Genomic DNA, 12,373 nt, shown 5'->3' with positions numbered 1-12,373 from the left:
TGTGACATCCCCATTTTCACGGCCAGAAAAGACCGATTTTTGTTTATACTTTATTAAAATCAGAGTACCTCTTTTAATAAAAATGTTACGGAATTTGTTCCCAGTAAAACATGATAATCGTGTTATCAAAGCACTTCCGAAGAAAAGTATTTTTATTCATTTTAAAACATTTGGGATGTCATCGTCAATACAGAAACATAAGCATAAACAGAACTTACATTCATTATCACTAGTGATTTATATATCCTTAATCTCTCAGTGTAATGTGACTTCATATCAACACCTGTGAAATAAATAAACTGAGTGGGTCAGGTTGGGAAACCTGGTGAGTACATAGGGGTTTCAATCCCACAATGTTATACCATATATATAGTTTAAACCACAAAATATACCATTTCACCATATATATATATATATATATATATATATATATATATATATATATATATATATATATAAACAACTCTTATCCCACCCCGTCGATCCTCACAACGAGACTATCCATATTCTCGGACCTAAGATTAGCCGTTTTACCTAATCCATACTCCCGGATCGGAAATGAACGACTTTACCTAATTCATACTCTCGGACTTGGGACAAATGACTAATCCATACTCTCGGATTAATGATGAATGATTATGCCTAATTCATACTCTCGGACTAGGGACAATGACTATGTCTAATCCATGCTCTCGGATCAATGACATATACTAAAGTTCTATTCTCAGATTATAAGTCACTCGTACTCGTAAGAAAATACTACCCAATATTCCTCATAATTAATTTAGGTTTACTCTTCATCCTAAATCATCATATATAATCAGGTATGTTCTTTAACATGTATTTCAGGAAACATCAATTAACTCGCACATAAACATATAATTAATACTTCAATCAATACTTGTATTAAAATCATGTTCATGAAAGGGACTATGTTACAAACCAGGGCACGGGTCGATGTGTTCGACGGGGACGTCGAACCCTATAATGGGGGGTGAAAGTGGGTTAGATCTGATCCCACATCGGCTGGGAAGGAGAACTAAGCATTCCTTATAAGGGGTGTGGATACCTTCCCTATCACAACGCGTTTTAAAGTCGTGAGGGCAGCAGATCCCATAAGAACTCTGCAGTTAAGCGTGCTCGGGCGGGAGTAGTACCAGGATGGGTGACCCCCTGGGAAGTCCTCGTGCCGAGTGGCCCAAATCGGACAATATTGTGACACGTGCCAGAGGGGGGTGTTACATCAACCACATCACATTTGATTGAAACCAAACCAACTAATTAGTTTTTAATATATAAGTAAATAAAATGGGTTATATAAAAAAATCAATATATGTCTTTTCTAAAGGGAAAACTTCATTAAAATCTCATTATATTATCCTAATTTACGAATAAGTCCCAAACTAAATTTTGTTTATGAAAAAACGTGTTTTATCGGTAAAAATGACGATTTTGACCTTTTTTTTTCCCGGTTCACCGGTTTCATTGTAGACCTAAACGCATTTAAGTCTCATTATTTTACCCTAATTTACGAGTAAGTCCCAAAATAAATTTTATTTACGAAAAAAGCATGAAAAACTGGTAAAAGTGATGATTTGACTACTTTTCTCCATTTAACACATATTTTACTGGTTTTATTGCTGATATGAAAGTCTAGTCATAAAATAAACTAACGAGATGAATATGATGAGTTATATAATGCTACGTTTATTATAAAACTTGATATTCATCTTATCAGCCAATTTAATGACTAGGCGGGTCAGGTCAGCAGTCTCGTAAAATGTGTTTTATTGGGAAAAAGACGGGAAATGAGTTGATGAGATCGATATGCGGGGTTGCATATAGTTAGACAATTTGAATTTCTTATAAACTTAAAAAATGATGAAATTGTTGCTAGTTTATGTAATTTTTGTATTCTTTGTTGGATGCATTTTATATTCCAAAAAATATACAATGTAACATGATATCAAGTTGTACGTTAGACGTAGCATTATACAACCCAATATATTATCTAATCGGCTCATTTAATGACTAGGTTTTCAAATTATCAATAAAACCGGTAAAATGTGTGTTTATAAAGAGAAAATGGTCAAATCTTCAGCTTTATTCTTAGTTCATGTTGTTCGTAGATAAAATTTAGTTTTGGACTTATTCATATATTATGGTAAATAATTGAAGTTTAATGCATCTAGGTCTGCAATGAAACCGATAAACCGGAAAAAATGGTCATCACTTTTACCGATAACTCATGTTTTTTCGTAAATAAATTTTCGTTTAAAAGTTATTCGTAAATTAGGATGAAATAACTAGTCTTTAATTTCACTTTTCAAAACCAAAAACGTAACATTAACATTTTTTTTATGTATTATTATTGTATTTTGAGCTTAATGTTACCAATATTCAAGTACAAATTGACACCCGGGCCCAACAATAAAACCGGTGTGGCTCAAAGCGAGTCGGATACTCGATCCACCAGTCTGCGTAGGCGGTGGTCTTCTGTATATAGAAAACAAAAAAGGATTAAGGATACCCCACCACGAGAAACGCCTATACCACGTGACGCGCCTATGGCACGTGATGACTGTGTCCACTGATCTGAAAATACGATGTCGTTTAAAAGATCCTCATATTTTTTCAAATTTATTAAATATCCGCATAAATCCTTATGCTACACTCGCATATATTGGATCATTGCAAACAAAACCATAAGGCCAAAACAAAATAGAAATGGAATTAATAGCCGATGCAATACAGTGGGACCCAACAACACGCACTCCCTAGCAAACGAAAAAAAATCGAATTTTCCAAAAACTTTCACTTGGCCCCCTCCATCTTTCCTTAGTCACACTTTAACACCTTAGGTATCATTTGATACACATTGGCAATACCGGCAATACCTAGCAGTCAATTTTTTAAGGTATGCATATGCATACTCGACATGCATATAAGCTTTTCCCCAATGTAGATAACATATTATGAGCTTGATAATATTTGGTTGAAGAAATAATATACCGCCATTTGTAAATTAAGCAATATGTTCGAGTTAAAGTTGTTGATGGTGATTATATGATATTTAATAGTCACAAAGGTCAAGTGACAACTAAAATCTAAAGAATGTCATTAACTTTTTTTTTGTTTATCTAACTCAATATCAAGAGTGATCTTCATTACATCGTTTACGTCCAAATAAGTCATAATAGGGTCTCAATCAATCTTTTTTTCATCCTCAAACTTAGGTGTTGTTTTTTTTTTTTTTTGAAAAAAAAAACATCTTCAAACATTTTATTGTTGCGCGGCGCAGCACACGCGCAACACTTTTCATCCCGTAGCTGTTTATTTTTTAGAAGTCTTCTGAGTCAAAAACCTCTACGGGTGCTCTGTTCGGCGCAGCACTTGAACTGCCTCTTCCAACCTCTTTTTTTTTATTGCTGAAATTTTGATTATATGTTGTTAAAATTTTATTTTACATTTTTTTTTCGTTTATTCTTGTTGAATTTATTTTTCGTTTTTTTATATTCAATAATGATAATTTCTTGATGAAATATCATTATCTTTTACTAAAATATCTTTATTTTTTGTTAAAATATCATTATTTTTTTACTGAAATATCATTAATTTTTACTGAATGTTATACATTATTAAATTTTACGTATTAAAAAGCTATTTTCGGTTTATAAAATTAGTTTATTTTAATTTTTTAATATCTGTAGCAGTATGCAGATGTTAAAAAAACAAACACATTTCTTATTACAGTCAGCAGCTGTTTGGTCCACCTCTTCTACTGCAGAGTGTTGCAGAGGTTAGACCTGGCAATGGGTCGGGTTTGGAGCGAATCGACCTTGATCCAAACCCTTTTAAAAAATTCCAAAACCCGATCCATAACCCGTATGGTTTTGAATAATCTAACACATACCCTTATCCACCGAATTAGCAGATATCCAAACTCGCCCCGTAAACCGTATGTTTTTTGAATAATCAAAAACATTTACTTAAATCATAAAATCACAGTTGTTAAATAAAACAAATGTTGATTTAGAAAACACATTATGTACTCGAAGACTTTCGATTGGAATTAAAATCATTATTGTAGTTACTTCCAATTGGTTTTTGACCATCGATTGCATTGATAGAGAATAACAATAACAAACTTTCTTCCAGTTGATAAATGTATTTATTGATTTATAAACAAAATTGGTGTTACATGATGAAATATAAATGAAATGACATCATGATTCTTGGGAGAAGACTGGAAGTCTAGAAGTTGAGTCCTCGAGTCCTATGTATAAATAGTTTAGTCTTTGGCCTTTTCTCTTTTGACTTTCGATTGGAATTTAAAGTAAAATTTAGGCAGTATAAAATATAACAGTATAATTCTAAAATTTATATGGGGTGGGTTATAAATGGAGCGGATTGGTGATGATCCATACCCGGCCCTTTTAATAAAAGGGTTAGCGGGTACGAATCGTTAACGGGTAAATGGATCAAAAACTATGCTCCAAACCCATATAATTGTTAATGGTTTGGATCGGATCAGGGTCAAAACCCGCTCCATTGTCGGGCCTAGCAGAGGTGGTCCGTAAACTTCATGAATTTTTGCTTCAGAAAATCAAACAGCACCTTAGAGTCTCTATTTTTTTATGCATAACCAAAACCCTATGAATGCATTAAGGTAGATATGGTTTAAACATTCAACCAGTCAAATATGTAGATGTAGGGGTGAGCATTTAGACCGAACCGAACCGGACCGGCTCTTGGACCGGACCGATTATGGAGAATATTGTGGATCGTAGACCGGACCGGATGAATCGTGTCCGTGTTCGTGTCTGGGTCCGGGTCCAGGTCCGGGTTTTCCGGTTCTTGGACCCGTTTGGACTGGTACAACTTTAATTGCATAGAGTACAAGTCGTTAAAATATGTTTTTGGGTTTAATAGAACTCGTTAAAACAAATATGTTATTGGGTTTGATACGATATAACTTGTAAAAATGATTGCGTTTTCGTTTCAAGCATAACTAATCTACCTTAATGTTAGAATATTATAACTTGCAAAATTAATTTTCCAAATAAAAGCAACTAACATATAAATCAAGTTCACCATGATCCCTTTCATATGATTTATCTTTCTAAGATACATAAAATTCATAATTATAGTGTAAAATAATAGTTAAAAAGTTGAAATATTTCAACTTTGATAGCTTAAGTTTGAAGGATTGTAACTCACTTAATATGATACCAAAATCAACAAAATTATAGTCTAAATTCATCTACAAATTGTAAACTAAATGTTGGAAAAAAAAAACCTCAGGTCAATCCAACTTAAAACGAATGAGTTATGATTGTTTAAAAAGTTTCACAGATTACAAAATTTTAAAAATCTTGCTAAAAACCTGAAATTTTTTAGCTTTAATAATTCAACTTTGAAAGACTATAACTCATTGAACATAATACCAAAATCAAAAAAATTATAGTCTAAATTCATCTACAAACTGTAAATTAAACTTTGAAAAAAACTGTTCCGACTTAAAATGAATGAGTTATGGTTGTTTAAAATTTTTCACAGATTACAAAGTTTTTAAAATGCTGCTGAAAAGCAGAAATTTTTCAGCTTTGATAGCTCAACTTTGCAAGACTGTAACTCATTGAATATAATACCAAAATCAACAAAATTATAGTCTAAGTTCATCTACAATCTGTAAATTAAACATTGGAAAAAACCGCGTGTCAATCCGACTTAAAACGAATGAGTTATGGTTGTTTAAAAAAATCACATATTACAATTTTTTTTCAAAATCGGGTCCAACCGATTCTAAACCCGGTAAAAACCGGACCGGACCGGATGGATTCCTAGAACCGAGAACCGGCCCGGGGGTCCAAAAAAATGGTCCGATCCACCGGTCCAAATGCTCACGCCTATGTAGATGGAAATATTAAAAACAATGCATATTGCTTCAACTATTGGAACGTTTTGAATATAATTAAGGTGAATTGAGTTAGAATAACATACTATATTGTATCATTTTTATTTTTATGAAATAATACTTGGGATATTGACTAGCATGAAGATTTCTTGTATTTAAATCGTAACAAAAGAACAATGTTTAAACTAAAAGAGATCTTTTAGATTTTAGTCAAGTTAAACTCATTAAAATGTTTGTGAAAAGGTAATGAATGTCTAAGGACAACAAATGTATTGTTTCTAGGGGTTACGCATAACCATGGGTATATATGCACAATAGTATTTGGGTATTTTAGTCGGGGGTGGTAATTTTCTACACAACATGAACTTGACATGTAGATAAATGAGTTTTGGTTGAATTTTTTGACCCGGCAACCAACAACCCGCCAACCCGTTTTATTATATGGGGTTGTGTTCGAGTTTATAATAATTTCACAGGTTGATTTATGAACAAGTTTATTTTATTAGACTAAAAAAATATTTATTAAATAAAAGAGAAAGTAAAGACTAATAAGTAAATATGTGATATTTAGATTTTTTTTTTCTCATGACTCACGAACCCGATCTAACCCACAAAGCCAAATCTAATCCACGAACCTGCAAACCCGTTTAATTAGATGGATCATGTTCGGGTTGAACTTTTATGACCTACCAACCCGAACACGACACAATTATTACCCCTACTTTTAGCTATGCAGAATCTAGCTACGGAGTCCCTAGCCTTATGTTATATTTAGCTAATCTAGTTGTAACTATGAAATTTCAAAATCTAACAACAAAAAACACCAATAACCATTTCAGACGTTTCTTTTAGTAGGATATACATTTGGAGTCTTTCTTCTAATTTGAAATGTCACTTACCAACAACTTTTATTCAGAGAAATTATCATTTTGAAAGAAAATAATTTCATGATCTCGTGATTTCATTTTTGGTCCAAGAATAAAGTTATTTAAAGATGTTCTTTTAAGTATTTTCTATTGGTTTAAGATAGATGAACGGTGATGTAGTATATAAGTATAAGACCAAACGGAATGGAAGTGGGAAAGGGGTAAGAGAAGTTTCCCTCTCACTGGAACACCGTCCCTTGGATGAGGGGAGCAACCCACGGGAAAGAGGTGGGGGGAGGGGGTGCCGCACTCTCTCTCCTTATTCTTTTTTTTTTATCTTTTTTAATATTTATAAAATTTTATACCTACTAAAAAATATATCAAAATTTATGGTTTTTAATTCCCACAAAATGAATATAATATATGTATGAAATATATATTTTTTTAAAAATCAAAAAAATAGTAAGAGGAGCTTCCCACCTATTCCTTGAGTTTTAGGTGAAGGAAATGGTGGTGTGACTCACAAAAAATGAGGGAAACACCTTTCCCATACCCTCCACAATAATGAATATATTATAGGCATTTTTATATCAACTATTTTACTTATTTATAAATATTTATTCAATATTATATGGTGTACGTGGTTGACCTTGAATTTATGGTGGACTTATGTTTGGTTAATTGTGTAAAATAAACATTAGAATGTATTTAAAAAGAAAACAAAGATAAATTTGTGAAATATAAAAAAGATGTTAAAATATTGGTACACTATTTAGTAAGATGTAGGGCATAAGAAATGGTATTTAGGGCATCATGTGTTAGATTTTAGTAAGGTAGCGTGAAATGTTAGGGCAAATAAGGGTACATACTTACAAATAATAGAAAATGAGAACTTAGAATTTTTTTTTAGTAAGTTGATACTTGGTAGGTAGAATAGTTAAATGAGTTGAAAAATCTGAATGGGCTGCACAATGGGCTATGGTCTCTTAGTAAAGGGTGTTTGTTTTTCTTCATTTTATTTTATTTTTGGGTGAAAACTCCATCAAAAAAATAATATTTTATATAATTAATTTATTTTTATTTTGTTATAAAAGTATTATTCAAAGATTTATACCATATAAAAACTAAATAAAAACATTTTTTTGAAATAAAACTATAATTTTCATATATTATAGAGAATTTCATAGATAAAATTACATTTTTTTATATTCCAGCAAAATCAAAACTACAATATAAGACTATTTTATACTTTCAAAATGGCCTTTAAAGAATCTGCTACTACTACAAAAAAAAAATAAATAAATAAATAAAAAAATAAAAAAATAAAAAAATCTTGAAAGCATTTCGTTTTTATACTTTTGAGTGTTACATTTTTTTGGAGATTAAATCAAAGAAATTAGGAGTTTAGGTTGTCAATTCTACGAAGTTCTCTTGTTTTTTATTTTCATAGGTTTAAAGTATAATATGAAGTTTTTTGTGTGTGTGTGTGTAAAAATAGTCTGAAGATTTTATCACAAAATTTTAAAAATTAATTTTTTTCCCTAGCATTTTCAAATATTAGATGTGAGAATTAAAATCATAGAGGTCGATCTATACTATTATATGATTTTTTTTTTCAATTATTTTTTTCTTTTCGTAGGTGAAATACAATATAAAGTCCTTTTTATTAAGATAGAATATGAAGAAACCTTTTTTTTTTTTTTTCTTTTTAAATCTTATTAGACGACATTATGCTACAATGTTTTAACATGAATCGTGTTGTTACTGTTGTACTTTTGAAGTTTTGATTATATGCTAAATAATCTAATTACGAACTTCATTACAGAATATATCAAGCACAAGTCTAAGGTGTGGATTGAAATAAATAAAATTCAAAGGACTAAAACTTAAGATTGAGAAAGTAGTTTATATAATACATATCACACAAAAACACACAATCCTTTCCGTCATTCAATTCACAGCTTCCTATATAATCCTTTCCCCTTTCCCTGCGCCACCCCCTCCTCCTCCACCCTCCTCTTCATCTCATCCTCTTTCTCTAATCTCCACCCATTAAATCTCTGTTCTTCACTTTCTCTTATCCCTTCTGTAACGCCGACGAACGATAACGAATACCAGCTCAGATGATGAAAGACCACTGGGTTACGGCGGCGATGACGAACGATGCGATGGTGGCGGAGCTTCTCATACGTATGAGACAATCTTCATCTTTAGATTCATCAGCAATAAACACACCGTTGTTACACACGGTTAGGTGGGGCCACCGTAAGTCACGGTCGAAACCTTCCGCCATCACCACCGCCGCTAACGCCAGTGGTTTAAGGAAAGAACAACTAAGTGGTAGCCCTACAACGCCCTTGTATTGGAGCAGTGGCGGCGGCGGAAGCGGTGGCGGTGCTTCCACCAGCGACGGTTACGATGAATCTAGTCGCCCATCAGATCTCTCATCCGGCGGTAGATCCACCAAGGTTTGTATTTGTTCATATTTATCTCTCATCTCTCAATCTTTTTTTCCGATCTTCTCCGTTTAATCGGCAGGAACAATATTGACTTCACCGATTTACCCTTTATGTCATCTACTAATCGCAACATTACTTCGACCTTTTTCTGGGGTTTCCGTCGAGTAGATCTGCGTCGCATCCTATTTTTATGGTCGCCGGTCATCGTACCGGTGGCTCTTTCAACGTCATTCGATCTGCCTCACTTTTTAACATAAAAAAACATTCTTGAAGAAATATAATGTAAAACTAATATTACGGTTTTACCCTTCTTCATCCGCCTATTTTGTGAACTCAATGTCGACTCTCTTCTACCTTTTCGGTTTTTTGTTTAATTTGACGAAAACACCCTCTGTCAGCACACAACTGACCACAAGGGCATTTTGGTCATTCATTTTTAATCGGAAGTAGTGAATGACTGAATGTATAAGATCGAAGTCAAATCAGACTCACATTCTTTTGTATGTTTACAAAAATACCCATCGACTTCTCTCTTTTCCTTATTCAAAATCAGCTTTTATTACCATGAAAAGTAAAAGGGTACCCAGAAGTTTCAATTTTTTCTCATCGGTTTTATCTTTTTTTTTTTTTTTTGTCTTTTAGGTATATGGTTTTGTTAACATTGAGGGGTAATATTGGAATAGGACAGTTTTGTCAGAACATATTTGAGTTATTTAGGGGCGACTCTCAACTGAAAATTCTCATAGAGATCCGGGAAACTTCTGAAACACGGTTTACTAATTTTTTTTATGGACGAGACTGCCCTTGTAGTGTCTTTTTGATTGGATCCACCTATTGGGGGTAGGTTCGTCACAAAAAGTGGTGAGGTGTAGAGAGTGGGACCATTCACTACCTTCACTTGCTAAGGGTACTTTTGTCTTTTACCATATCCACTTTTTTTGTTTTGTTTTAATTTGAAAATTTGCAATTATTTTTCAGTGGCTTTATATTCCCAATTGGTTTCTTTGTCTTTACTCTTTTCAATTTTTATTTATTGTTTTCTTATGTTTTATTTTTATTTCCAAATCAATTTTATTTAATATGTTTTATTTTTATTTCAAAATCGGGTATCTTTTCGGGTTTCGATTCTGGCCAATTCGGATATTTTGGTGGGTCAAACTTTAACATTTTCCGGATCTAGGTTAATTTTTATTAATAAATAAGGAAATTAGGCTTTGTTTGACTTTGATACTCACATTTAAAAAAAACAAACTGTTTCTCACTTTGATAATAAAGGGTAAAAAGTGTAATTAATAAAGGTTAAAAATGTAAATAACAAGAAAGATAAGAGTAGGGTAGCTTTGGTTTATGTTTGACTTTCTGGGTTTTATTCTTTTCCACGTGTCAAGTTCTTATTCGCATTTGTCTTGACATAAGTTTGAAAAACAATCAAAATCATGCCATGAATGGATTTGGTTCACCTTCTAAAAAAATCATGTTCAATAGTCATAATTTATATCTAAATCAAAGTTTAAATATATGGATCTTAATATAGTAAGCTATTAATCTTATAGAAATATTCAAATAATGGTTGCCGACTAACATAGCATTTAATATGGGCATTGTTTTTTTAATGAAAGTCACGAGATTTTAACAATTTTTCAAGTGGGGCTAAATCATTTTTATTGACTTATATATATATATATATATATATATATATATATATATATATATATATATATATATATATATATATATATTGCAATTTCTATTGGATTTTTGTGGTATAAAAAAGAAATTGGAAATAATTGATTTTTTTATGCAGGGTGGTTTGGGAAATGAAGGTGCAACCACATCAAGCTACAAGAAATCTAGAAAAAGAAAGGTTAGTTGTTTTATTTTATTTTAATATTATTCTATTTTTTGTATAAATTTTTTTAGTTTATTGATAGATCTTTGTAATCGTGTAGTCATTCGCTGAACTCAAAGAGGAAGAAGATTTTCTCTTGAAGGAAAAGCTACATCTAAATAGGGTATGTCCTCAATTTTAAATTAAATCTTATATTTATTATTTAAACAATGAACGTTTTAATTATTATTTGCATTTTAATTTTTAGTTGGTAAAGCATATATCATGTCTTGTCGATTTATTTCGATACAATTTAAGTTAATTTAAAATATTATTTCCATTGTATTTTAAAAAAAAATTGAATGATATTTTTGTAATTATCGAAAAGTAGTTTATATTTAGGAGAAACAATTAATAATCCAAAAGAATCATACGACTTGAAAAGGCGTAATATGATATTGTTTAACCATATTTTATGGTGTTTGTTATAATCATTTTTTATTAATTTTATTTTAATCAACAGGAGTTGGAGTCGATGCGCCTAACCATGAATAAACAAATTGCCACAAGTCAAAAATTAAAGAAATTCAAGGTATATAATTTCTTTTTGAATTTTCTTTCTATCTTTTCATTTTGTCTATTCAATTTATCTTTTTTAAATTATGTTTTTAATTTATACAAAAATGTCTTTTTGTCGATTAGTCATATACAAATAAAAAAAAGAAATGAAATGTTTACTCACATTTTTTTGTTTGTTTCTACAGATTAATTTTCATCAAAGTCCTAAAAAAGAAGATAAACAAGAAAAAGGGTTTGTTTTGCCCGATCTAAACATGTCCCCAGATATGGAAGAACTATGAGGGTCTCTAATAAACGCTTACTGTGATGTAAATTTTGTTACAATATAAAACCTTTTTGCTAATTTGGAAAAGGTTTTTTTCTAAGTTACCGAATCCATATCAATGCGTTTATTATAAAGTTTTATATTGCTACGGATTAGTTTTTAAGATAAACTAGAAAGTTTTGATGATGTTTTTGTAGGTATAGTGTAATTGTTACGTAGATTTTAATATATTATTTCATTTGTTTTGGAGTTAAGATAAGTTATAGGAAATGATAACAAGTTTTATGTTTATACATGATCACAATTAACAATTGATCATGTATTGTTATATGTTATTGAAGATATGGTAAATTATCTATTTTTTATTTATTTATCAAAATAATCAATAAATCTGAAATAAACATTTCAAATTTTGATGATATGACATATAAGAGAAATGACACATTGAAAAGTTTGTAA

At 31.1% G+C, this 12,373-nt stretch overlaps 1 protein-coding gene across 1 annotated transcript; it reads left to right on the top strand.

The window, feature by feature from the left end:
- The first annotated feature begins 8,722 nt into the window (after positions 1 to 8,722).
- Positions 8,723 to 12,062, top strand: LOC145057692 (uncharacterized). Its single transcript, XM_079005569.1, has 5 exons — positions 8,723 to 9,251; positions 11,047 to 11,106; positions 11,192 to 11,254; positions 11,594 to 11,662; positions 11,835 to 12,062. Exons 1-5 carry the CDS (start codon positions 8,907 to 8,909, stop codon positions 11,928 to 11,930), a joined length of 633 nt encoding a protein of 210 aa, XP_078861695.1. The 5' UTR covers positions 8,723 to 8,906; the 3' UTR covers positions 11,931 to 12,062.
- The last annotated feature ends 311 nt before the right edge of the window (positions 12,063 to 12,373 follow it).

Source organism: Lactuca serriola, chromosome 6 (assembly GCF_051521515.1).
Source record: "Lactuca serriola cultivar US96UC23 chromosome 6, Lser_US96UC23_V15, whole genome shotgun sequence".
Classification (NCBI taxonomy): Eukaryota; Viridiplantae; Streptophyta; class Magnoliopsida; order Asterales; family Asteraceae; genus Lactuca; species Lactuca serriola.
Note: the sequence above shows the minus strand (reverse complement) of the source record. Positions and strands in the feature narration are given on the sequence as shown.

Coding starts and splice junctions, on each gene's coding strand:
- LOC145057692 (XM_079005569.1), top strand. CDS start 8,907: ATGATGAAAGACCACTGGGTTACGGCGGCGATGACGAACGATGCGATG. Junction 11,107..11,191: donor AGAAATCTAGAAAAAGAAAG/GTTAGTTGTTTT, acceptor GTAATCGTGTAG/TCATTCGCTGAACTCAAAGA. Junction 11,255..11,593: donor AAAAGCTACATCTAAATAGG/GTATGTCCTCAA, acceptor TTTAATCAACAG/GAGTTGGAGTCGATGCGCCT.